This window comes from Hesperophylax consimilis, chromosome 7, assembly GCF_061612785.1.
Source record: "Hesperophylax consimilis isolate HC1 chromosome 7, BYU_Hcon_1.0, whole genome shotgun sequence".
In the NCBI taxonomy this organism is placed as follows: Eukaryota; Metazoa; Arthropoda; class Insecta; order Trichoptera; family Limnephilidae; genus Hesperophylax; species Hesperophylax consimilis.
In genome coordinates this window covers 6,346,455-6,374,116 of record NC_142842.1, presented here as the reverse complement: position 1 = coordinate 6,374,116, position 27,662 = coordinate 6,346,455, and the positions used below count along the sequence as shown (strand labels likewise).

The 27,662-nt window shown below is 37.1% G+C and overlaps 2 protein-coding genes across 2 annotated transcripts; one reads left to right on the top strand and one right to left on the bottom strand.

Moving 5' to 3' along the window:
• Positions 1-2,146: 2,146 nt before the first annotated feature.
• Positions 2,147-14,085, bottom strand: LOC149422219 (alanine--glyoxylate aminotransferase 2, mitochondrial). The gene is made up of 9 exons (XM_089633667.1): positions 14,003-14,085; positions 12,006-12,190; positions 11,344-11,467; positions 10,828-11,016; positions 10,032-10,169; positions 8,827-8,979; positions 8,156-8,377; positions 4,056-4,280; positions 2,147-2,601 (listed from the first exon to the last, which is right to left on the bottom strand). The coding sequence occupies exons 1-9, from the start codon at positions 14,036-14,038 to the stop codon at positions 2,452-2,454; spliced, it is 1,422 nt and encodes a 473-aa protein (XP_089489793.1). The 5' UTR covers positions 14,039-14,085; the 3' UTR covers positions 2,147-2,451.
• Positions 14,086-18,336: 4,251 nt separating this feature from the next.
• On the top strand, positions 18,337-26,101 carry l(3)04053 (lethal (3) 04053). The gene is made up of 6 exons (XM_089633666.1): positions 18,337-18,543; positions 18,621-19,139; positions 22,043-22,194; positions 23,268-23,333; positions 24,953-25,059; positions 25,866-26,101. Exons 1-6 carry the CDS (start codon positions 18,378-18,380, stop codon positions 25,924-25,926), a joined length of 1,071 nt encoding a protein of 356 aa, XP_089489792.1. The 5' UTR covers positions 18,337-18,377; the 3' UTR covers positions 25,927-26,101.
• The last annotated feature ends 1,561 nt before the right edge of the window (positions 26,102-27,662 follow it).

Genomic DNA, 27,662 nt, shown 5'->3' with positions numbered 1-27,662 from the left:
AAAAGGTGTTTGGAAAGGGTGTAAAATGTGGTTCAAGACACATAAATCAATACAAATTTAGTTACAGTGTGTAATGGTGTATTGTATCGTAGGACTACTGCGGGGTAAAAGGGGACTGCGGGCGAGTGTTCCATTCCAATTCTAATCAGTTTAAACTATTATCGGCGTGCACAAATACATTAAAATGTACGCTCTTTAAAATGATTTGCCTGTACTTGGGAATGAATTAGATTTGACTTGCATACTATATGTAATTTATAGTCTAAAATTCCATAGTTACTGTAGTGTGACATTAAAATTTCATTGTCAAAGTACATCAATTTCCATACAAATATTTAATTATAATAGTCCAGATAAGGGATGTCAGATTATGTAAGAATTCCTTAACCACCATGTTATTTCTAACAGAACTGCTGTGGCAAATAAAAATGCAGTGTCTTCCTTGAAAGTCTCGAGAAAGACACCAAGTTTTTAGTTACGGCGGCAGTGTAGCACTAAAAGGCTGCAAAGGAACAAAAAACTCATCAGCCTAACGGGAATATATGCGACATCTACATACATATAACTATGTACCATTATCTCATCTCATCTTCTTCTCCTAGTCAGTGCCCCTTCATCCATTGCAGGCCCAGACTCTGGAGTTGTTTTCCCCAACTTTATCACCACTTATGTATATGTACCACTTACGTTGAGGGTTTTTAAATATAGGGTTACAAGTGGAAACCGTGCAGCTGATCGGACTAGGATCATGAGATTAATTGCAAGTCCAATCTTTTTAGTGCATAATTGTACCAATAGATGTCACCTGTGTTCCCGTTAGGCTGATGAATATATTTTTTTATGGCCATTTAGTCACTGTTATAGAACTAAAACGAGTATCACTCAATATTAAGCCATATTAACAAGTATTATTATGTAATTGTTTTGACTGAATTTTATATGTTAACGCTGACAAATATAACAATGCAACGAGGAAATTTCGGAATCTCATGTTTTGTTTGAACTTGTAATAATTGAGTCCTATTGTGTGAATAATTTGAAAATGAATAAATAATAACCCATTCTTTGAAATGCTGTCTTTTTTTTAATGAAATACACAGTCAACAATACCGTGGTTCTCGGATAAAATGTTATATCTCGAATTTTTGCTCCCTTTAGTGCCCTTAAGATGATTTTTCACGAAAACGGCGCTATATAAATTAGCCAAATATTATTATTATTAATTCATCACATCTTTAAAAAGTTATATAAAGTCATGGAAAGTTATGAAACAAAAACTTTATAAACTGGGTTAAGTAGGTTAGGTTAGGTTAGGTTTAAAAAAAAAAAATCATTGTTTCCAATGACTTTATATCACTTCTTAAAAGTGTGTTGAATTGTCACTGTGTTGAGTTATCATGGAACCAAAGTTATATGTGATGAAACAAAAAGTTTTTGTTTCATCACTTTTGATGACTTTATATCACGTTACATATGTAACTATTTAACCTAGTTTTTGTTTCATCACTTTATATAACCCTTTAAAGGTAGGTGTGTTGAGTTGTCATTTTGAGGAGTTATCATGGAACCCATTAAAACCACTCTCTAAACACTCCTGGCACTAATAAGAACAAAATTTGAAACTTTTAGCGACATCGGTCTACTACTTTCAAGTTTTGCAAGCACAAACATATTCAGGCTGAATTTTAGATTATGTAGTGTCTCTTATGAAATAATTATAAAGTCTTTTGCGGCAATTGAGTGGTTTCAATTTCAGTCTGTATTTGGTGTCAGTATATATTATTATTATTCTGGTATTTCTGATCTCATTATGTTATGTATCCAGCTTTTTATTTAAAAATTTAAATGTTATAATATTGTTGTGAGTTTTGAATGAGAGTGGGATTTTGTTATAGAGTTTAGTATAGGAAGCATTTTATTATTTTCTATGAGCAAAATGCGGTTATATGAAAAGCGAGTTGGAAAGAAAAATACGATGTTATGTTTGAGCAAAGAAAAATAATTGAAGATATATCTTTTTACCCAAATCAACTGCTAAAAAAAGATTATCGATTATTGAAGTTTTATTTACATCCACTAGTTAACATCAGAATATGGGTATATTTGGGTGAAAAGATGTATAACTCAGTACATTAAGAATGAATTTATTTATTTTATAAATAGTTATGTATAATATCAAACGTACTTTCAATATGCGTCATCAGAAAGGTGATTAAATTTCCAAGATTCTTTCGAAGTACATTAGACGATAATGTAGGAAAATTTTTATCAGAAAAATATCAAACTTTGTTTTTTGTTTCCTGAACAATTCACTTATACTGACGTATACCCTTTTACCCGAGAGTCACTATATTACAGATCTCCAAAGGTATCTTTGCAGTTCTGAGATGCACACTGTAGTTTTTGCAGATACAGAAAAAAAATGTTTGTTGGTTAGTTCGTCTTTAGTGATCATACTCCGCTGAGGAACACATACTCCTTGGATTCGGCCCTGGACCCTCTCGCGCCCTCCCCCTCCTGCTCCAGGGCGTCCTGCAGCACCTGTAGCGTGAAGTCGGCGTCCTCGCGGGTGATGCACATGGGCGGCTTTATCCTCAACACCTGAAACGAACCAAATCGTTGAAATATGTCACTGAAATTAAGTAATGCGCCCATTTCACTTCGCCTTATACTCTTTTGCAGTTATAGGAAAATTAAATTTACAACTGAATGTGAGCAATTCTCAATGGCTTTGAATGCAAAAACAGTTCAAAACAGGCACAACTAGCAATGCGGGACAGGTGGCAGTGAATAAGTTAAATATTCAGCGAAAAGTAAGTTATGCACTATCCATTCCATTTACCGAAGCATAACCTTACTATACACTGTGTCCGGAAACTCATAGTGCAAGTGGGTAACTGGTGAATCTACATCGCATTTTGAGTCCATTTTGTAGTATAACTTTAAATTGGATTTGCTAGGAACTCACCGCACTTGCCTCGATTTTATAGTATTTTGAACCATAAAAAATGCTTCAAGCGTACTTAAATAAATTTTAGTAGCTTGGCAAAGAAATAATGTATCTTAATATTATTCTAACTTGTCATTTCGTCACTTGAAAACATTGATTTTTTTATCTGTGAAAAAGTGCATCGCAAATTCCTTGTCAAGTATCACAATTTATCATTTTAAAAAGTCATAGTACCGTATTTATTTATAAGAAAGCCTTATTTTTTATTCACCCGCGGCTTCGCTCGCATAGTATTAGTGAGAAATTGTTATACAAAGAATTTTCCCAAGGAAATGAAATGTTTTTTCGGTTAAAGTAGCCTTTGTCACAGAAAGACAAACAAACAAACACACTTTGGCATTTATAATATTAGTTAGGACTAGCCGACATGTACCCGACGTTTCTCGACTTTTCTCTACTTTCTATAAATATAATATGCATGTATTATATATATACACCTTCCGGAAGAAATTCTCTAAATGATAGTGAAAACCCTATCAAAATTCATTGCATAGTTTAGAAGAACTAAGCGCACAAACAGACAGATGCTGATAGCGACTTTATTTTATACTATTTATTTTAGTATAATAGAGATTGTGAAGGAAGAATATAAAGTATGTTTTGAATGGCATCCAAAGAGTTAAATAAGTTTCGGTTCAGCCGAAACTAGAGCAGAAGCCAAAATTCGGTTTCAGCTGAAAATCTAGTTTCGGTCCATATCTAGTTATTAGACAACTGCAAAGTACTGAGGACTGCAGGTAGATGCGAGAGATCACAGCCAGTGGAAAGCATTTGTGGAGGAGTTTAAATTATATAAAAGGGAAAAAATAAACATTCATAATATAAGAAATAATGTTTGCCATGTTAAGCCGCCATCTTGGCATTTATATAGGGATATTTTGCCTCTTATCATTAGTACCCTATATTTAAAAAGTTAGTAAAATTTGGACAGGTTATGGGAAACAGGGGGCTAGGTGTTCCATCCCACAATTTGAATATTGTCTATGGTTATAAATTAGAGGAGTAGGAAGGACTAAAGTGGAGTGGGGTCGGTTGTTTCTCTCACGTTCCCCTCCAGACCCCCCTTGCCCAGCAGCACTCCCAGCGCGCGGCAGTGCTCCATGACAGCTAGGGTGAGGCGGGGCCCCCTCAACTCCACGCCTATCATGAGCCCCTTGCCGCGCACGTCACGCACGGCGCCCCCGTAGTGCCCTCGCAGCGCGCCCAGCTTGCGCAGCAGGTAGCTACCAACCTCCTTGCAGCGGGCCTGCGTCTTCTCTTCCTCCATTACCTGGAAAAAAATTATAACTGATGTAAAAGTAGGGTATTAGGTGCCCCTATATTAGTGGTTTTACATTTTACTATCCAGCTTTGTCGAGTTTCAAAGCCTAATTTCTAAAAAATGGTTATTTCAAAGCTTCAAAACTCACAATGGAAATGATTTTGCGAGCTAAAATTAGTTGCGTCAACAAAAGAAATTATAGTGAACAGTAAATTTCTGCAATTTTTTTATTCATATACTTAGATTTGAATGGCAACCAATGTCGCCACTGACTTTCTCTATTTCACTTTCCTGACATAGTTTATTGCCATCCCATTGGAATTGGCATATGATTTTTAAGCAAAGAATGGTCAGACTTTTGGACTATGAAACACGCCAATGTGGCCTTTCTTGTGTTCTTCTTTATTGTATGTTTATAACTAATTAACCATCATGCCGTTTACCGCAAGGTTAGTAAGAGAGGATAGACTGCGACACAAATCTGTCTCTGCACTAACTCTTTGTTAAATTCACATTCATACTTTTATGTTACTCTGATTCTTGACATGTTAAGATTTTATTTAAAGCTAGGTTTACAATGTTCTAACTGAAGTTAAGCTCAGAAACCTAGTTCAAAGTCCATATACAGAATAATTATTATTCTCGTTGGCTGTCTACAATATTCCTGTAGATGGGTTAATTTTCTATTGCTTGGAATCTGATCTTTAAAGTTTAATTTGAAAGACAAGACACGTATTGCGAAACATGATTATACATTTGGTTCCGTACACACGCAGCCCACACAACGCGCTGAGCCGCTCCCAGCTAGCAAAAGAACAAAATAAAGTCCACAGGCCTTCCCATCCACGTTCAAGTCTTTATTTATTTACATACCTGCTAGTTTTCGCAGTTCAGCGCATTTTATTTATTTATTTATCTATATAAAGTTTTTTACAAGTGGTTTTTCGATGCCTGTCTCACTAGGGTAAACCTGTGTCGAGACAGACATAGAGTACATCGATGTATATAGATATAGTTAAGTGAATATCAATAAGGGTAAATACAAAATATAAAAATAATACAAAATAATTTCAATACAATTAAAAGAACGGTTGGGTTAATCCTGTTAAGATTGTGTTCATTACAAATGTGGGAAAATATAAATAGATCATTTTAATTAAGTTTGAATTTGGTCGTGTGTAAATAGTACTTGTTGTCTATGTGCAATTTGGTTTACATATGCTAGCAATAGTGGGACGCCCTGTGATTGCAATCCATTTCTTTATTTCGTGTTTAAATTTTGGCATTGTGCGGGCTTCACATAAACGGAACCAATCACTTTCATTACGAAGAAAAAATTTACCAAAATTTAACACTGAGAACCTTAGATGAATTAATAGACTGAAGATACGTTACTGAGACTTGCTGACATGCTTTAGTGAGTCGTTCATATCGAATAGCTGTCCTTTTCTGCGTGCTACATTTTTTGTTCGATTAGTATAAATAATATAACGTGTCTTGTATTTTTAAAATTTCATTGGAGATAAAGGTAAAAATGATTTTACCCTGTTGGTTGGCCGAACTGCAACTGGCTCACTGCAATTTCTTAAGCCCGTTGTTTTAGTTGCTTCAATTAAATTCGACATAAAAAATCTTAGAAATGACAACCCCCTCAATCTATTCATTACTTTGTAGAGATTTGTGGTTTTTTTTTGTGTTTAACAATTTTATTGGTGTAACTTGTTATCTTTTCAACTGTTGTCAAACTGTCACAAATGTCAAATTAAAATTTTTCTTTCTTTTTTCAAAAAAATGTGAGAATAAACAAATAAAGTAGGTAGGTACTTTAGGTACCTACTTTGAAGGATTGATAATATTGGGAATTATTTTTGTGTGTTTACAGCAGTGGGACTCATAAATAAACCACTCACTAGATATATAACTTTGGGCTTTTTGTATGAAACAAATTGGTCCTAAAAAACCATAGATATGCCAATATATAGACAGCAAAATTCTAATTCGGAGCCTACTTATTATACTATACACCAATGAAAAACTCATTAAACTTATTCCATAGACTTTCAGAGTTTTTCGTTGGTGGTTATAGTTAGGAAATTATATGATGTCACAATATTTCGGTTCAAATTTTTGATTGGAGTTATACCCCCCTGGTGGGACTATGATAAATTAGTCACATATTTAGGATATGTTTTGAAACTGAAGGAAGTGGGAAGGGGATGAGGAAGGCTGGGAAATACCCGACCAATCAGATCTGGTCACTAAACATGGCTAATGCCGTTTCAAGCAAAGTTTCGATTGGTGGTCTTTTACCAGGGCGATAAGGAGAGTAACTATCACACTGGAACGTACCATGGACATACTGAATGTTATTTTGTTTTAATTATATGTGAAATAACACAAATAATTATTATACGTGGTATCCGGAAACTAGTGGTACAAGCGAGACATAGGTGAATCTACATCACACAGAGAACCCAAAAATACTTCTCTTTTTTCGGTCTGAGCATCTGAGCAGTTTTTATGGATAATTAAAGGTTTGAAAAACTTTTCTAGCTGGCTCTACACTTTGACGTATTTTAAAAGACAAAGAATAGCCGAAAGTAACCCTGTAGCGTCCAATTAAAAAAAATTGCAATGTTGGATTTACTCGAAAATGAAAGCTCAAATCATAAAACGTTATTCTACAAAATCAAATCTAAATGTAATGTAGATACAGCAGTTTCCCGCTTGTGCTACTTGTAGGTACTATGGAACTGTATACATACAAAAAAGAGTGCCCCAGTGTTCATCAAACAAACCTACAGTTTTATTCCGATATTGATAAAATTTTAGCACACTTGACCTTCAAAGCAGGAGGAAGGTCACTATCTATATGCGAATTAGAAAAACGACCCCCACCCCCTTTGCTCACCTGTTTCAATGATAACATAACATAGAAAATTATATAAAATAAAGAGAAAAACAATAAGTTATGGCATTTTTACTACATCAAGGAATTGAGGGCAATGAGCGGGCTGATGGACTAGCAAGGAAAGGGGCGAAAGCACCACTTGCGGGATCCAAGCTGGCCGTAGGAGTAGCAGCTCGCCACACTAAAATACATATTGAAAGGTGGGTCAAATCCCGGCATTGGGAGGAATGGGAAAGGGGGCATCCGGAATGAGGCAATCCAAAGTACTCATAAACGGACCAGACCAAAGGCGAACCAGACAACTAGGTACTCAATTGGGACAGAAACTCACTGAGGGAACTGGTAGGACTACTAACGGGACACTGCCATCTCAGGAGGCACATGCAGTTGTTGGGAGTGGAAAACACCAACAGATGCAGGAAATGTGAAGAGGATGAAGAGACTCCAATTCACCTTTGGTGCCAATGTCCCGCTCTGTTGGGAACAAGGCTCAGATACCTGGGAAGACACACTGTAGAACCAGAAGACATAGCCACATATCCAATAACAACCCTGGTGAACTTCATTAAAGGGACCGGATTACTGTTAAAGAAATGAGGTAAAATGGGAGATAGCACAATGGGCCGATGGCGCTCACGGGAAAAAAAAATTACTACATAAACAGATTCAGGACAAGTGCGTACAAAAATTAATTTAGTTGCTGTGGTCAGTTAAAGCCAAATTTCTGAAATTGATGAAATTTTGCAGACTCGAAGTTCAAAATAAAAGGGAAATTAATTACTGTCTATATCTGATTTCGAAAAACTTATTCTTATTTTAACATGTTGGGTTTCTTCTGACTCTTTTGATTCACTTGGTCGTGCCACGTTTTCCTCAGACGTCCCCGACTTCTTCTGCCATTCAATGAATGAACACAATTTTGAATAGATGGGTTACCTACTAAGTAAAGGCTTCTTAAAAAAATAGTACTCACTTCGAGAACGGTCTTGCCGACCGCGCAAGCGAGTGGGTTCCCTCCGAAGGTGTTGAAGTGCAGAGCTCTCGTGAGGCACTGGGCGATGCGGGGCGTGGTGACAACAGCGGCCAGCGGAAAGCCGTTGCCCATTCCTTTGGCCATGGTCACTATGTCGGGCATCACGCCGTGAGCCTCGAAGCCCCAGAAGTGGTCACCCGTGCGCCCGAAACCGGTTTGGACCTGGAATAATTCATTTGGTATTTTAACATACTGATATAATTTTTCGGCAATTTTATCCACTCGCTAACTAATGTACGTAACCATGTACCTACATAGAAATATATGTATATATACATAAAGAAGAGTGTCTGTGTGTGTGTTTGTTCTTTATACAAATATAGAGTTTTATTCCGAGATTGATGAAATTTTGCACACTTGATCTTCGAAACAAGAGGAAGGTAACGGTCTACACAGAAAAACCACCCCCTCCCATTTTCTCACCCCAGAATTTCTTGATGACACTTAACTTAACTTTCAAAATAAGAGGAAAATTAATGAATCCACCTGATTTCGAAAATCTCTGCGTAAATTCCGGGCAACGACGGGGACTTCATGTAGCTTAAGATAGATAAAAATAACCACACAAATGATTCTGCCTGAGAAGAAAACGTTTTACGAATTCCACTAACCTCATCAGCTATGTACAGTCCCCCCTTGCTTTGGACAAGCTGTTGCGCCCTCTGTAGATACTTGTGCGGGAACTGAACCGTGCCCCCAACTCCCTGGATGGACTCTGCAAAGATGCCCGCCACCTTTCCACCTGGCAGGGAGTACTTGAATATCTGAAACATTCACATTTCTCTAACCATTACAAGGAAGCCATATTTTTATTTTAAAAAATAAATACAGATAGCCGGTCGTTACACTGGCTCGGTAAGGGTAAGGAATCGACAAAAACCGAAGACCCCGAAGGCTTATTATAGATAACCAGGTAATATAATAACGTTTAGAGCAATCATAAAAGAGTATTTACAGCAAGAAGTTATATCTAGTGCTACCATTGATGTATTATATTTAGATGCAACATGAAGCAAAAAAATATGTTCCGCTTTTTGACTTTCACTTCCAACTCTCCCAATGCTCTAACTAAAACTACCGATTCCGGTCAACTGCACCGCTTATCTAATAGTGGAACAAGTTTCAATGAAATATTGGTATGCAGTAGCACCTCTAATAACAACTTTATGAGTGTAGCATTAATAGGTATCATGCTTCTGCCGAGAAATTTAAAAAAAATGCTTCTTGTCTTTTTTTTCGAAAACTTTTTATTTTAATTTAATTTATTTAACATAAAACAGTACATTATGTACAATGGTTACATATGTACAATGATTACATATAACACATTTTCTAATAGAAAAATGTAACAAAATGTTTTAAAAAAAATGGAATTAATTGCAAACCAGATTACAAAAATTACAAACTAAGCACCTTTTTCCCTTCTTTTATATTGGTCGATATTTCTTGAAAAATGTTCACTGCTCTGTAATAATATTATTATGGTAATTAGTTCTGTGATTTTCTCTTCTTTCGAAAGGGAAGTCATGTTTGTTTTTCTTCTTAGAGTTATGCAAGTAAATAATCTATGTTTTTTGTTGATATTTTTTAACTTTGTCGCCAACATTTTTAAAAGAAAATTAATGCATTTAAGCGCTTACCTACAAAATTTGTGTTTAGATAATGGTGGTCTTTCATTAGAGCGATGCTGAGAGTATATACCACTCTGGAAATCTTCTCAGCATTATAAAAAAGCTTATTATTATGAATTATTAGTAGAATTGTAAAGTCTAAAATATAAATAGTGTAACCTTAATCTAAAAGTATAATTTCTTACCTCTTCCAACTGTTCGTAGTACAGATCAGAAGCTTTGCATTGGTTATTCTCGCAGTCACACTGCCGCTCCGTCTGCACCGGGGAGTCCCTGCATGCGCGCCCACCCCATGGGCCCTTGAATGGGTCTGGATTCATAGCCTGGGAATGACACAAACATTCATTTGATATAATATAAAACATTTCAACATATTATAATGTATGTGGTCTTTGCACAGGAATTGCCTAGACTCAGTGTCACTATGGCGTCACCGAAATACAAAATACAAAACCGATCCCTGTAGAAAGCCAGCAATCTATAATGTATGGAGTTCCACATTCTGTGGAATACCACAGGGGCCAAATATTGGGACTACCGTATTCTTGATATTAATCGACGACCAATAAGATTGCGTCCAACACACCAGATGCCTACTTTTTGAGGCTGTCGATTGGAGTGAACTACCCTGTGTGGAGAATCACTTATCAACCTTTTAAGTTAATTTTTAGATGTGTAATCCCTAATCGCAGAGACCTGAACGGCGTAAAGATAACCATAGATCATTCCGATTCTAATAGCCGTTCTGAATAGTCCTGTCATACGTTTGTCATTCTCCACATTAAAACCTTTCGAGTTTAATCTAAAATTGTAATCTGTTAAAATAAAATTATCCTTCTGAAATATAATCGTATTTATTGGAGTCAAAATATACATGGACGGTGACGTTATTTGCAGCACAGGTAAGCATTAAATACACGACGTCTCCAACCTCCATAAATGATAACACCGATCCATACCTGCTTTTAATGAATTACTCACATGGTGTATTCCACTGCTGCCCACCACATTGTACTTCCAGCTGGAGTGTGCCGTGAGCCCCATAGTGTGGCTGGACATGCCGTGGTAGCTGTTCCGCAGTGAGATCAGGTCGTGGTAACCCGTGTGCAGGCGAGCTATCATCATGGCCAAGTCGTTTGCCTCCGAGCCGCTGTTTACGAAGTAAACAACCTGAAACAGTGACAATCATCGGAATAGCTGAATGGACAACAAATAGACGTTGTAAATCAATCCAACATGCCATTATCATGGCCAGGTTGATAGCCTGGGAGCCACTGATAATATGATAAATGATATGACATTTATTATAAAAGTTTTAAACAAAACGGTAGCCTAAATATGGATAAAAAGATCAAAGGGCAGCAAATAATCTTTAGCACTAGGCTAGGCTGGTTAGTGTATGTGTAATATTTTTGCAATAGATAATATCAACTATTCCAAGCCAAAAGGGGCATATTTGACAAATTCCTAAAAAACTTTTCACGAAGGAAGGTTTACCTTCAGATCTCCTGGCAATTTGGACGTGAGCTTTTCAGCGTATTCGTGTATTCCGGGATAGAGGTAAATGTTGGTAGTGTGCCACAACTTTTTCATCTGCTTGGTAGCGGCTTCCACAACTTTTCTGCAAGATAACAATGATATTTATCAGAATAAAGCTTAAAAACATTGTTTTAACTCCAAAAAAGTTTCACTATACCTCGTTGATGGAAAAAAACAAATATTAAATTTCGAAATTGTCTCATTTGTAGGAGGCCCACCGAAAAGGTTAACTGAAAGAAATCAAAGATAAAAAATTTTCATGTAAAATGACAGAAAGTTCAAAGACACTGGCTTTAAATCAACTCTGTGCAGGAGTGATGGACATATGAATCCATTCCTTGTACCGCGGTGCAAGGTGATAGGTTGAGAGAGTCGGATAGGAGAGTGCAAAGGTCTCCCTCAATCGGGTCTGCCACTCAGCTGTCGGGCAGACGCTCCTGCCACCAAGACCTAGACAAATCTCACTTCATGAACCCGTGTACCCCTCCTAAGTTACCAAACATAGCAAACCACTTAGGGGATGAACTACAGCAGGGTGTTGGTTATCCAACAAAACTGTTTATGCTATTCACTGACAACGGGACAGATAGAAGTGGTAAGATAATGTAGGATGGACTCACGGATGGCAGTGCCCCACGGAGACGGTGACGATGCCCCCGAACATGTCCAGGTAGCGGCGGCCCGTGTGGTCGAACAACCACTGCATGTGTCCTTGATGTAACAGCAGGGGCTGCTTGTAGAGGGTGTTCAGGCAGGGGGCCAGGTGCTTGGCCCGGATCTCGCGGATTTGGGCGTAGGGCTTCCCCTATGCAACAAAATAGTGGAAAATTATATTTTTTTGAACGCATTTAAAAAAAAATTGGTAATTATGAAACTATTAAATACTACAAATAATGAGACAATTCTTGACTTGCAATCACAATAAAAATATCTTACAGGTACCTCGACATAACTTGAAAGTCATCTGTAATAATCATGCCCCCAACCGGCCCAACCCTAATTCCTTTCATTTCCAAATTTCCCCTTCCCTATCTCCAACCCTTCGCCACTCTGTTCAGCATCAAAAAAAATACCAATTGGGAATGCTAAGTTACCACTGGCTCCAAACAATTGGGACTGTTGTGCGGTAGTTAATTAAACTTTACTTATTTACATCTAAAAAAGGCTATTATAGGCGAAAATACGATGCGTCTACTTTTCAAACTATACTTGATTCTGTACAAAGAAGGACAATTCGTCTGATTGACAAGTCATATTAACAGACTGATTGCCGTCTCTAATGCATAGCTTGTTCCACAGGTATTTCAATGGATCCTGCTCGAAGGAGCTAGCACCATTGATCACCGGTGCACGTACACAAAACTCGACGAATACCCGTTCATAGTTGACTAGCTCAAATCCCTTCGAACAACTCCTACCTTAACCAGCCTCGCAACGCTGCCCAACCGGGTGGCGAAATAGTTCCCTGTCTTTACACTGTATAGAAAGAGGCGCTCTTGTGAGGTTCACCAGAGACATTCAAATTAATAGACTTGCCCTACCATAAAATCTGGGTATCATTTCGACGAGCTGGAGGCAACAGACGATTTGAGAATGCTTTGAATAAACTGTGACACCAATTGATTGATCACCATTGATCACCAAAGAGCGCACATTGAAATAATAAGGTTTGCAGCGCTCATTGTGGGAATTTTCTGCGCAAGATCTGAATGTTCGTTCTCATACGAATCGCCTGGCATGGCGAAGCTTAAATTGAGTGAGGTGGGTAAATTATAACACATTTGTAAAGGTGTCAAAAACCCGAAATTTTGTTTTATTTTTATGTGACACCTCACAAGAGCGCCCCCTGACTGTAAAATGTAAAGGCAGGGGAGCTATATCGCCACCTGGTTGGGCAGCATTGTGAGGCGGGTTAATATAGGGGCTGTAGGGAGAGATTTATTAATGCGGATCTTAAAGAGGTCCAGATTGTATGAAGGAGGAAAAACAGATGCCGGTAATTACCCTATTTGGGATAGTTTTTTTACGAGGGCAGCAATTTGCGCGACATCGTACAAAGGAATAGCAATTCGTAAGCAGATATACAGATAAACAGAATGGTGATATTACAATTCAAATTGCCTGTGTTCTGTCAGATTCATTCATTTATTGACAAATCATCGAAAGTGGAACGGTTCTCCAGCCTCACCCGCTCTACCTAAGTTGGTTTGTTCCCTTTTCCTGATTGGCTCATCTATTAATTTAAATGTCTATGGGTTTCATATTTGTTGGGAAGTAAGAGCTTCATAGATGCACGCACAGATGGCAGTGCATAGAGCTTGCGTGGAAGTCCGCAAGATGGAGCCAGTGGCCAGTAGTCGCCAGGGCCAGTGGGAAGGCTCTCAGAGAATCTTACTGTTTCAAATTCCAATTAGCCAGCTTCTAGTTAGGTCAACTATCGAGTCACCATTATAATACGTGGAGTATTAATAAATCCCTGATTAATATAAAAGAACCATTTGATTATTAAACTCCTTCCAAGACGAGTTGGAGTCCTGTTTGTGCGAACACAACAATATTAAAAAAAAATCTTATTTAATTTTGCTATAATTATGTGCTTTAGATATTTAGTTTTTACCTCATATTTGTCGGGTATAAAATCACATGGCGGCATTTCTGGCAATGCAGTCGCGAACCTCCTGATCTGCGGGATGCCATTCCTTACTAGAAATGGCAAAAAAATAGGTTTCTCCATAAATAAAGCAACATTCTCAAAGTCTGGATAGATTTTCCGGCATGCCGGATGTGCACATGGCCGTCTCTATATGGGCGCAATTGTAGCAGTCCGCTCCGGGAGCCAAATTGCTAAGGAGCCTAAACACTGATACTCAGTGTTGGACTAAGGTAGGGGCGGAGGGGGCGGCCCGCCCCGGGTCCCCGGTCCTGGGGGGCCCCCAAACGCCTCCATGTTCCCTTGATCAACTCCTAAACAAGGCTTTAAAAAAATTTTAAACTTTTTTAATTTAATTTTTTGAAAGATGCACATGTTAATAATGCTCTCACAAAATGTTTTAAAGAAATTCGAAAATTGACGGAGATAGATAATTTTATGTGAAACCGTTTGAAACAGTTTATATGTTGAATTATCCTTCAGCAAAACTTTGAATGCGTTTTGCTAGGGCCTCTTTACCCTAGAGACCCCTAGCCGATGCGTGGCCCCAAGGCAGTGGCTTACACTGCTTAATGGACAATACGGCCCTGCCAGGGTCGGATTAATCATGCCAGGGGGGCCCCTAGGCAGTTGCCTACACTGCCTTACGTATAATACGGCCCTGGCCATGGTGACTGAATTTTCAATCAGTTCTTAAACCATTCGAAAATCCAGTGTCTATGACACCATGTAGGCGGAATTTTGAAATCTAAAAAAAAGAAAAAATGGCGGACCAGCGAATTTTATTTTCGTTTTTTATGGAAAATTTTCATCGTTCATAAAAAAAAAAATAGAATGGGGGCCCTTTATAAAACAATCCTTATGTGGTGTCATAGTCGGGGCCCCTAGGCAATACACGTATCGGGGCTCCTTTACCCTAGGGGCCCCTAGCCGATGCGTGGCCCATGGGCAGTGGCTTACACTGCCTAATCATTAAGCCCTAGTGGACAATACGGCCCTGCCAGGGTCGGATCAAACATTTCGGGGCCTCTAGGCAATGCTCGTCTCGGGGCCCCTTTACCCTAGGGGGCCCTACCCGATGCGGGGCCCCTAGGCAGTTGTCTACACTGCCTTACACATAATGCGGCCCTGGCCATAGTGACTGGATTTTCAAACAGTTTAAGACTTGGTGCAAATCGCATGGTTTATTTTTGCGGATCGATTCGAATTTTAGTTACCTCGTACATATCCGTATTTAAATTTCGCTAGCAACATTTTAACTAAATAAAAAAAAAAAACACATATACATACAAATTTGAACTAAATATAATCAATTTTTTAAACTAGGGGGGGGGGGGGCTCATTCATCTTTGCCGCCCGGGGCCTCTGACGGGCTTAGTCCGCCACTGCTGATAATACCTAACAGTTCTAACATTTACCCTTGATATTATTTTTCATTAAAACGGCGCTAAATAAAAATACAAATCATCTGAATATTATTGATTACAGTGATCAAGGAGCGCCAAAATTTTACTTGCGCCAGGCGCCGTTTGGCTCAGGGCCAGCCCTGCATTTGCACGAGCTATGACTGTGCGTTTCCGCACATCTGTTTGATAGATTACCCTATCGATTGCAATCTTAGAGCACAGGCGTCAGGTGGGAATGTTGTCCGTGTTCTACCGGTATTTCAACGGGATATACTCCGAGGAATAGCGTCATTGCTCCCTTAGGCACCGGTAGATAGTCGGGAAACACGACAAACACGCGCCCAACATTTGTTTTGAACACGGTTGACATTTTTCACTTGAGTTAAACAGCTCGGCTGTGGAAATATTTGACGGTCTCTTTCATAAATAAACCAATCACGTCTCTTTGTTTCCCCCTCCTAAAACATGAATCTTCTCATGAACCCTTCTAAAACATGAGTCTTCTAGAGACCCATGTTCATTCCTTCCTCTCCACAAAAAGACCCTCCACATTGCATCTCCAAAGACGATATTAATGTAAAAAGGGTGCAGTTAATGCAAAATGCACAATATTAAATTTTAAAAATGAACCGATCTAAGCGGGTATGTTCAAAATAATAGTTTTGTGAACAGTAGAAGAAGTATGTTTCTAATTTTGTCTTATTTTAAATCAAAACCTAAATTTCCTCTGAAATCATAAGACGTATAAGTAGGTACACAAATGCTTACCTAGGTACTTAATTAATAGACACGATGATTACACATATGGAAAAATGCCACCATCTTGAAACCGGAACAAAACAAACAAATTAACAGATTAAAAATGTCAAAAGGTCGAGTTAATTAGAATTTCACTGAGTCAGTCAACAATAAAACTTAAATTAAAAATAAAATTCGAAGTACCTACCAGTAGAAAGCAGAGCTATGACTGTGAATATTGTTATCGGAGTCAACATAATTTCATGCGTCGTCGACGGGAATTGAACTCATGACCTCCCAACTCAAAATCAAAGTTTTCGCTAAATAAAAAAGAGACAAACATTCCCAGGTTACGAATAATCTGGCAAAATTTGAATTCCTCCTACTATCATTATTATAAGCTGAAAATCGTGCGTATGCAGTGAAGGAGCATTAGCTAACAGAAGATTGAACCTGCGACGGTAAATAGCTTTTATATCGTTAAGTATAAAAGGTGGTCTGGATTGTACACTTATGAATACAGATTGTATTTGATTACAAAACAATCAATGTAGGTAGGTACTCACAACAAAAGTTTTTTTTAAAATTATTTGATAATAACGTACTTACCAATTTTTTTCATAGCACTTTCTGACAACGTCCACAAAGGAAGTGTTTCAAAATCCAACTTGCCTAACTGACTGATTTAAAAACGTAGCACGAAATCGCTTCACTCAAACATGAATTTAATTAAAAATGTAAACGAAAATTATATAGGCAAATATTCCTGACCTATTGACATTGAATTTAAAGGAACGAGCTAATAAAACTGATATCAAACTGTTTTGATAAATGCTCGTACGCAAATCAATGAAAAAATTATCACCACAATAACTATTTTTGATTACAACGAGTAGGTACCTAACAGTAATAAGTTTTTACATTGGCAAAAACTCATGTTTTTTTATATTAGAAACGCGGCTTTAACGGAAAATGTGTTTTGTCGGCCTACTTGTAAAACCTTTCAAGTCCGTTTTCACAGATTCCAAATCAATTTAATTTTAGAAAAATAAATCAAATTATTAACAACCTCTAATGATAATATTAATTTTACCCAAACAACACACTTATCGGTGTGTATTGGTGCATACAAGAATACTTCTGACATAATTATACATTACTATACCCTTGCGTAACATCACTAAACAACAGCATTTTGTCTTTATTACGCTTACTGATTGTTTTTAAAAATAAACGCACGAGTTTGATTAAGTATTCCAAAAGTTTTGTCTGTGTTCATATAATAATGTATATCAGAAATGATTTTTTTAAATTTTCTTTTCTGAAGTCGTGTAAAAATATGTTATATTCAATAAATGCATCTGTGTGAGTACCTACCGCGTTCATGTGAATTAAATATGATGTGGTTTTAGCTTATGCAAGTATTTTGTCTCTTGGGGTTGTGTAATCTGGACTTGAGTACTTGCTAGGTTTAATTCAATTAATAATACCTACTTAAATACAGATATGATACGTTGGTACATTTTACTTTGCGGTTCTGCATATTTTATGATAGTGCGAGTGTACATATGACCGTGGGTACATATAAATAGATCAAATTAGTTGGTCGAACAATCCAAAGCATTGGATTCTCATTCAAGCGTGGATTATCCTCTGTCAGCTAAGCCCGCTTCCTCGCTAGTCGAATCGACATTAACCGAATGCAGTAAGAAAGTGTGATACCGAGAGCGCTCCGTTCCATGAGATATATTTCTATTGGCGACCGTACACGTGCCGGTGTTGCACGGTCGCGGTATTGCGTACTTCCACTGCCCGTATTCTTACTACGCTGGGCTTATTTCGGTTTATCGACCCGCGCTGGAGTGGGGTTAGTCCTCCATCATTGCACTAGCAATATTTTCCACTGATAAAGATTATACGTAGTAGGAGAAATTCAAATATTATGAGCACTGATTTAATCATAATAATGATTATTGGTATAGGACTAGGGATACTTAAAATAGTTACCATAAAACCTATTTTAAATTTGCGCGCGGAAATGTCAAATTTAGTCATAGACGAAACATAGACACGCCGATCGGGGTTGGAGCTGCCACCCACTAAAAATCTTTATTAATTTTCTTTTGTGTTTATCGTGCACACGTTCACATGGCAACACACAATCGCAGAGAAATGTCAAAAATGCGAACGGTATAGTTATGGCGCAAGAAAAAGGTTTTTCGAATAAAAATTCTCCAGACAATTCCGATAATGAAGAAGATGAAATAAGCAACGGAAACAATTCAGTAAAACCTGATCTAGGCTTCGAGAATGTAAATTATACAAACAATGTGACAGAACCCGAAGGAAATAGAGCCGAAAAAAGTATTGCGTCTAGTTAATTCTCTTTTTGAATTTTATATAATGTGTGGTTTGTAATGAAGATTGTTGCATTGTTTCAGAAACTGCGAATCAAGTGCGTAAAGAAGAGAGTCCCTTTTCTTTCAAGCACTTCTTGAAGAGAGATCTTTCGCTCCCGAGCACGTCAGCCAGTGTGAGCGCGAGTGTTAGCAATAGCTACGAGGGGACGGGGGCCAGGCCCAAGGTGCTTGCCTCGCCGCATCAGGCGGAGCTCCAGCCTCGCCCCGTCACCTCGCCGCACAGGGCCCCCTCTCCCCACAGAGCCGACCCAGTATCCTCACCCCACCGCGGTGACACAATCCGGGTTGATTCTGACAACATGGCAGCTCTAGGACTTCCCTCGCTACCCGACTTTGTGCAGGATCACTTGCTGCTGGAGCAGGCCTATTTGGGTGCGGGGGCGCCGTTAGATTTGGACAACCTGCCTGATTTCACATTCACGAGGCCGGGGTTCCGGCCATCCGCGCCCCCTGCGCGCCTGGCCCTCGACCTAACGGACTGCGTAGAGCGCCCGCAGCCCGCCCCGCATCCCTTCCCTCTGGATCTGCCCACTGCCTCAGGTACTTACATTACACCATTTACACACAGCTCATTTGCTCCTTTTGGTAAAGTTTTAAAAATAACACTAGGTTTCAACTTAATTACTACAAGAAACAACTATTTATTTCGGGGGAGATGGTAAAAGATGCATTACAGTTCCCTTTTTTCTTAATCAAAGCATGTTTGAAGATTAGGAAATATGCATAAATTATTTAATTAACTTAAACTAAGGACCTAATAACCCCTTTGTACATGTTTTTCCATCATTCACTTAATTAGTTGTTACTGGTATTATTTAAGTTGATATCAACTGTTCATTTAAAAAATTACAGCGTGCATTGGGAAACTTTACCCTCATTTTCACCAATAACGCCTGTGAGTGTATTCGCCAGGTATTTTTGGCTGTGTAGAATAAAGAAAGAACCCGGCTAATCCTCACATAATCATCCTGACCCATTTGCTGGCCGCAATAATCCTACAAGATTGTGAAAATAATTGATTTCCATGTCCCAAGTGTAATTTGAAAGGTTTTTTCTCTCCTAATAGGAAACTAAATATGACATGATAATAGGAATTATCTTTAATTTTTTCGTAAAAGTAATGTCAGCTAAATGGGGCCGTTCAAGTATTATGTAAGCACTATAGGGGGGCAGGGGGGTCTTAGCTATGCTTATTTTTGATGACATGGGGGGGTGGGGGGTCGAGATAGTGATTACGTCAGCACTGCTCAGCAGTAGTTATTTTTTTTTACGCATTGGCAACCCACACATTGTCTATGTTTGAAAACCGAATACATATTCGGGGATTCCCACTGTGTCAATAAAGTTTGTTTAAATGAATATTATGTGCATTAAAGTCCTCTATCCTAAGTCTATTTTATAAGTGCTGCTTATGAATCAATAAAAATAACAGAATACATTAACAGAAAAATGCATATAGGTACCAATTTTTACGTAAGCATGGGGGGGGGGGAGGGGGGGTAAGAGCTTTGCTTACTTTTGGTGACAAGGGGGAAGAGGGGGTAAATAATTGTAATAAATCTGCTTACGTAATACTTGAACGGCCCCAATACCAATTTTAGTTTGTTTGTAAATAAACTCTATTTGTTCAGATAGTGAAACTTTGGACTCGGGGGGAAAAGTGCTTTGTTAGCTTTTATTTATTTGTGATATATTTAATTTTATTAAATTTGAATTTATTTAACTAGTTGATAGCAGTAGCAGTTTGTGGACTTTTTCACTGGGGGTTCAGGAATTCTCAAAACCTCAAACCTCAGTCATTTCTAAATGTATATTTTATTTCCATTTGTTTCTGCACAGTCTCAAGAGTTTTTTTAAAAGTATTTTGGGGTTCCAGACCAGAGATGTCTGCCAAATTCAACATTGGGCGCACTTTCGATTTGTACAGGGTTAGGTTAGGGTCAGCAGCAAAGAGCACCTTCCATCAAAATACTGGTAGAAGAGATTTAGCACACCTAGTAATTCATCTGTGCTCTAAATGTGGTTAGGTTAGACTGAAGTCATTCTCTTATGATTTGAAATCTTCTCTAAATAGTATAAAATAAAGTCGCTATCCGTGTCTGTCTGTTTGTGCGCTTAGTTCTTCTAAACTACCGAGCGGATTTTGATAGGGTTTTCACTATGTTTATAATCAAGTTGTAAAAATATATTTTCGGGCACTAAATTGTTAACGCTGGCTAAACCCTATGAGATACATCAACATAATGTACTACGGAATTGTATATCTTAAAAAGGCCTACAGAAATGTTCAAGATGGTACATATATGTCTATGTCCTAAGAATAACCACGTCCATCATTCACTTCATTAGTTGTTTCTGGTATTATTTAAGTTGAAATCAACTGTTCATTTAAAAAATTACAGCGTGCATCGTATAAATATGACTGAATTATCTTTCATCGCGTCGTAGAAGTAATATCAGTTAAATACCAATTTTAGTTTGTTTGTAAACAAACTCTCAATTTGTTCAGCTAGTAAAACTTTGGACCCTGTTTGGGGAAAAGTGCTTTGTCAGATTTTATTTATTTGTGATATATTTCAGATTGAATATGTGATTCTAATGTTTGTTAAATTTGAATTTATTTAACTAGTTGATAGCAGTTTGTGGACTTTTTCACTGGGGGTTCAGAAATTCTATATGAGTACATTACATTTATATGGCTATTTCGTCAAAATGTACTTCCTGTTTTTGCCCTTCGTCAAATTGTTGAAAATAGCAGCTGTCAACTAATTTTTAATTTTGAATACACTCATTGTTTTTTTTAAAATGTAAACGACACTACATTCTGCCATTATGTACAATATTAGACAAGTACAACAAGAATATCTGCGACAAATCAATAAATGTGACGCTTTCTAGTTAAAAGCCGAAACCAAACTAGAGAAAACACAGTAATCAATTACTTGCAATGATAAACTTAATGAATTGAGTTAATTTTATACTGATTCTTTTTATTCTTCCATAAAAATTGTATTTATGAAAAAAATTATATACAACTTGTCATGGTTCATTGTGCAGTCACTGGCATCGCTAGTGTAGATTTTGTGGATATAAAAATCTAATGGTTTTAAAAATAATTTGGTCATTCGTTAGTTCCTCCTTTGGCAGCCTGCAAAGTTAAATGTGTCAAGTTGTAAAGAGAACTTTTTTTTATGTCTAATTAACATTTAGGTTAAGTTAGTAGTTTACGATTGATGTTTGAATACAAAATTTTGACTCGTCGGTTGACCAGGTTCCCACCCCATGGGTTCATTTATCAGCTAGGTAAGTACTCCATCCTTCCACAATCACCATTTTCAGCGTATAATAATAGTAGGTAGTAGTAGGAATTTAAATACATATTGTCAGGTTATTCGTAACCCGTGAACGTTTGTATTTTTAAAAAATAAATGTTTTTGGATCAGGTGGAGAGAATATGCGTCTGCCTGACTTCCTGCCGAGTCAAGGGAGCCGTGGGGGCCCCGGAGGGGAGCGCGGGGAGAGGGAGAGGGACCGGCGAAGGGGGAGGGAAAGGGAGGCCGCTGCGGCGGAGGAGAGGAGGCATGGCCATCAGCAGGTACGTCCAATTCTTTTTTATATACCGTTATCTATACCCGTACGCGGTGTATATTTTCAAATACCTATGCACTCAATTAAATGTCAAATTATAGCATTCTGGCATGATTTATTGGACTGTATAGACAGAACAGATTATTCTCCACAATATGAAAACAAATCCTCGTGTGTCAACACTCTTAGATGTTTATAAAAACAAAAACATAAAATTTCATACAAAGACGTACCGTATCTTTTGAATGTGGTCCCGCCATTCACTCGGCGTGTGTGTACTTAGGTGATAGACACAAGGGGGACACCATGATCACTTATCATTTTTAGTTATGAAAAGTTATGAATGACATACTAGTACTAACGCCATATGTTGACAAAAATGTAAACTAAAGGACTAAAAGGCGCGAAGAGGTGCACTTGATTATCGATCTTTTTTTATGAAATACAATATTATTTTTGAGAAATTCTCGTAGATGTCAGCATCGTGATAGTTCTACGAATGTCCAAGTGAGCAAGAAATACATTTATGACGAAAGAGCGCTGGAATATCGGCCGTCAAAGTTTCCGTATCAACTGTTGATACAGCCGCGTGTGAGTATAGACTTTTTGCCGTAACAGCAGTTGATACGGCATAACAAAGAGTTAAGGACGGGTTATTTCACAGTATTTGAATAATTCACCAAATTTAAAAGTTGATTTTCGAGTTTTGTAAATTAAAGCCTGACAATAATTCAGAGCGCAGTACCTCGAGCTCATCACGAAACAACGAAAACGAGAGGAGAAATGATATTTTCCATAACCACGAAAAACAGCGAATTGAAGATTTTTTTTTTATTTTGTTCTAGCTCTAAACAAAGAACTCTATCTTCCAGTTTCTTCTGTTTCATTTTTAAATGATTTCACACCAGGTAGTTAGTGATGGTTAGGAAAGGTAGATACTGTGGATAAATGTCATTATGGTAGGAACCAAATATATTCTCGTGGATAAATGTCATTATGGTAGGAACCAAATATATTCACGTGGATAAATGTCATTATGGTAGGAACCAAATATATTCTCGTCTTGTGCTATTGTTGTAGAATGCATCAGGAGGGAGTGATGCCAATCTGGTGGCTGCGCTCAGGTTACAGATAGAACAGCTTCAGGTGAGAAGTTTCTTTATTTTCCTACTAGTTTCTGTGTATTTATTTGATATGTACCCAGATTAGGTGACTGCTGATTTGTATTCAGTAAATGGTATGCAGTATAAGATTTAAGATGGCTCTGCACACATGGGTCAACATTAAAATGAGATTTGTCTTAACTTGGCCAACAGTTTGACTCAATTCTGGATCAAATATTGGCTTCATTTGAGTCATCCACACATTTGAGCCTACGTTTTGTCCTAATTTATTTACTTATTTCACGCCTATTAAGGCTTTTACATACATATATATAAAAAATATTTACGAAATTATACACGAAAATAGTGCTGGAAACGACTATTTAAAACAATTGCAGAAAAATAAATATAAAGTCAAAATAAAAAAACATAAAAAATCCAAAATATTTTTTTCTGTTTCAATTGACAAAATTATTGTGTTAGTCAAATTAAATACCTTTATCAAAATATTCAACTACTTGATGAAAAAAACTTCAATAGGGTATGCTTATATATTGAAATTGATGTACTAAATATATCAACAACATCGTAGTATTTGTTTCCTAGCTGTTGAATCCGTCGCATAGGAGTGTGATATTGGGACGTTGATATCGAATTGCTACAATCATATGGTAGGTACTGTCTTGTAACCGACCTGCTTGGAGTATGAAAAGAGATTACATATAATAAATCAGGGGTATCAAACATTGAATTAATGATTTTATACAAACAGGTTAAATCGGAAATAATTCTACGATCAGTTTATTAAATTTAATGAACAAAGTACGTTATCGTAATTTAGGTTTTTTCTAGGAATGCCCATTTTAAAATTTACATATCTTAAAAATTAATCTTGGATCTATTGACATCACACACGTGATGATGATTTTCCAAAACAAAGTTGACCGTTGGCTCATGAATCATGGAGGACTCATTAGCAATAGTTTTGTACATTTAATAAGGCCCTTTGTACACAGAGATATATACCACAAGTCGTCTACTGATATGCTACTCTTTCCGTATACGGAGCTACCCGAATTATACTGAACTTTATCATTTATTCACGTGCACCCATAGAGTTAATACGATGTCAAGTGACTAGCGATGAAGACAATATTGTTCTTCTTTATCTTTATTATAAGCATAAAAAAAGATCTAAAAGAAGATTTGCGTTCACCTATATATATTAATTGTGGGGCATTCTTTGAGAATGATGTCAAATTGACCTTCCAAAATCCTTTCTTACGTATTCCAGTAAATTATAGTTATATAATAAACATGGTTAACATTCAAATCGTGCTTGGACGCTATTTCTGTCAAACGAGTAACAGATGCATATGCAACTAGCTTAGCGTGCTACCAGCACTGTCAGTGTTGCAACTCACCTCAAACCCGTTATCGACGCGTCGCATTGAGTACGAACACTAGCAAAATTTTTTTATGGATACTCACGAGTGACGCGCACAAAACTCCAGTCTCTTGTAAGTGTCTCCGTGTACAAATGACCCAACATGCTGCTTTGTTCGTTCTTTACCAAGCAGCTCTAGGAATTTATGATGTATACAATAATAGAATAATTCATATATACTGCCATTCTAATATCAATTTGTTCAATGCTGTCAGGATGAGCTGAGGTCAGCCCGAGCTGAAGTTGAGGAGCTGCGTGGGAGTCGGCGCGGTGTTGCCAGGTCCCTGATCTACGCCACCAACACGGCAGAGAGTTCGTTAAGGTAACATCGACTGCTTTATTACATAATAAATGTTCCAAAATGAATCTGGGCTTTATAACTAGGAACATTTAAAAACTGTGAAACAAACGATATGGGGTTAGCTTATATTTAAACACATCTATTTGAATTTAACTTTTGTTTTTGGGAATGAATGAATGCAAATCTTGAATGCGGAAATTAACCCACTTCCCGACATACGATTGAGCTGAAACTCGTCAGATACACTCGTTGTCGATGACAATGCATTCTATTAACTTTTGGTGGCAATCACATACACACATGCGGACATATTCGCATTTCTCTGAAATTGGATGACATTACAGCATTTAATATAAGAAATAAATGTCAGTCCTACCCAATCGGCATTTGGCGAGGTTGACAGAGTTGTCGACTCTAGTTCCTGGGTAGGATGGTGCAATACTCAGTCAAACCAAATATTTTTTTTTGTTTGAAAAGACATTTTAAAATAGATGAATTGTTTTAGTAAATAAAAATTGCTTTTACGGGTTTATGGGCTAGTTGTTTCACAGAACTGAAATAATACTAGAATTTAAAAAGAACTTATTTTTTTTTAGCAAATTAATTTTGATGAATTGTTCAAATTCTGTGAAACAACTGGCCCTAAGTATTATTTTTGAACAGTTGGATGTGCATTTCAAAACTCATAGCACTGCGAGTATTAAATATGAAAATGCATACTAAAAATAGTTGCGATGACCAGTAAATTCTAGGCATTATAAACTGTGCAAATTGAATGGTGCCTGCTCTCCTTTTGAGAATGACTATGACTATTTGTGTTTGTGTAGAGAGCTGCTGTCGGGACTGGAGCAGGTCCGAGCGCTGGCCTCTTCGCTGGAGCCCCCCTGACCGCCCCCGGGTCCCCGTGCACCCCACTCACCATATTCTACACAAGTGCTTAATTATAATGTAATGCTATTTGTCTAAGTTTCTACTGCAATGTGATGTTCATAATAATGTAGGAATGAATGCGTCTCCTCTTGTAATTAGATGGATATTATTATTGACTGTAATTTATAAATAAAAGTACGTTTAGAAAACTATTTTTTTTAATTATGTACATGTACATACATATTATATGTAACACTTGAATGAAAAACCCCTAGAAGTTTTATCTACAGTGAAACCCTGCTTAAGAAGTTTTAAAGTTCCTGCTTAAGGCCTATGAAAACTGCTTTAAAGTTCAAAATCTCATACTTACGAACCCATTTTCGGTTATGGTTTTTTATTGTATAATGTGGCGAATGAAGTTATTTATAAAATGAACGAAAAACTTTTTAAAGCACTTTTTGGCCATGTTTTTTTCTTGCATAAATCAAAACAGGTGGATGGTGTTAAGCGGGAATTTAAGCCTTATCGCGATCTACGTAAGGTGTGTTATTGATAGCGGCTCGATTTAAAAAATTACACGACATAGTGCATCGCCTTAAGAAGTTTTCATGCTTTTCAGGCTAATTTGTTAACTTTTGGGAACAATGCATACGGTCTCATAGAAATCATTGTATCTCCCTTACTGTCATGATGGGAAATATAATTTAAACGGTGTTAGAAAGAGAAAACACCACGCTTTATATTCAATTGTAGAAGTTAACAACAGAAGAATTAAAATGTGCACCTTTTTTGAAACCAAAGTTCCGAATGCAATTTAAATTTTTTTTTTGAAACTTTTTTAAGTATGAAATGACGAAAACGTTTGCAATACATTCGTCTAATAAAAAGCTTGGGTTTTTATATATCTTTTCGTTATCAGTAATTTGAGTTACAAATAAAGTAAGGTGAGCCATTTTAATTTTTTTTGCTTGCATTAACCTGTGGTGTACCAGGAAATTCACACGAAAAAGTTCAAAAGCTCAAATTCCAAAATCAAACGTCAAGTGTCCACTTAAATTTTTTTTGTGTCGCATTATATAAGTATATGATAACAATTCTTCCAGATTTCGGTAGTTTACACAATTGTTGTTACTAATAATATTATTTTGTACAAGAAACAAATAAAAATAAATAATGCTAAAAATATAATTATTCATTATGACGTAAAAATTTTGACATTTCTATGATAATCTTACGAAGTTAATTTTCATCATTTTTCTTGGGTGAAATATTATAAAAATTACATCAAAATAATGTAGATAAAACTATCTTTCTGATGATACCTCAAATCTATTATTTCCACAATCAATTTATATCAAAAATAATGAAAGAAGACGCTTTGACACTTTGATGGTTGTAAAACGCGGCAAATATTTCGTTGGCATTCCACAGAAAAATTCTTTGTAAAAAATCTGAAAAGCTAGAAGTCATTCCGGTATTTGCTGCGTAAAGAACGAGAATAGCCCAAGTGATTGTGAACTTGTTTTTCATACAAATTCTTTATACATAAGGGTCAAAATCGCACATAAATATATATATATATATATATATTTTAATTCGTATAGAATGTGCCGCACTCACATATGCGGTTCCGGGATACGACGGGTTAATAATTTTAATACAGTCGAACTTGGTTATAACGATCACGGTCACGGCTATAATGAGCAATTACAAATATTTTAGTTCAGGTTTATCTTCATATAATTGTTGACTGT

What these genes read in the sequence shown, in the direction of transcription:
- LOC149422219 (XM_089633667.1), bottom strand. Translation starts at nt 14,038, where the DNA reads ATGCCGCCATGTGATTTTATACCCGACAAATATGAG. An exon ending in TCCGTGGGGCACTGCCATCC is followed by an intron (nt 11,468 to 12,005) that starts GTGAGTCCATCC and finishes GTTATCTTGCAG; the next exon opens with AAAAGTTGTGGAAGCCGCTA. An exon ending in GCAGCAGTGGAATACACCAT is followed by an intron (nt 10,170 to 10,827) that starts GTGAGTAATTCA and finishes TGTCATTCCCAG; the next exon opens with GCTATGAATCCAGACCCATT.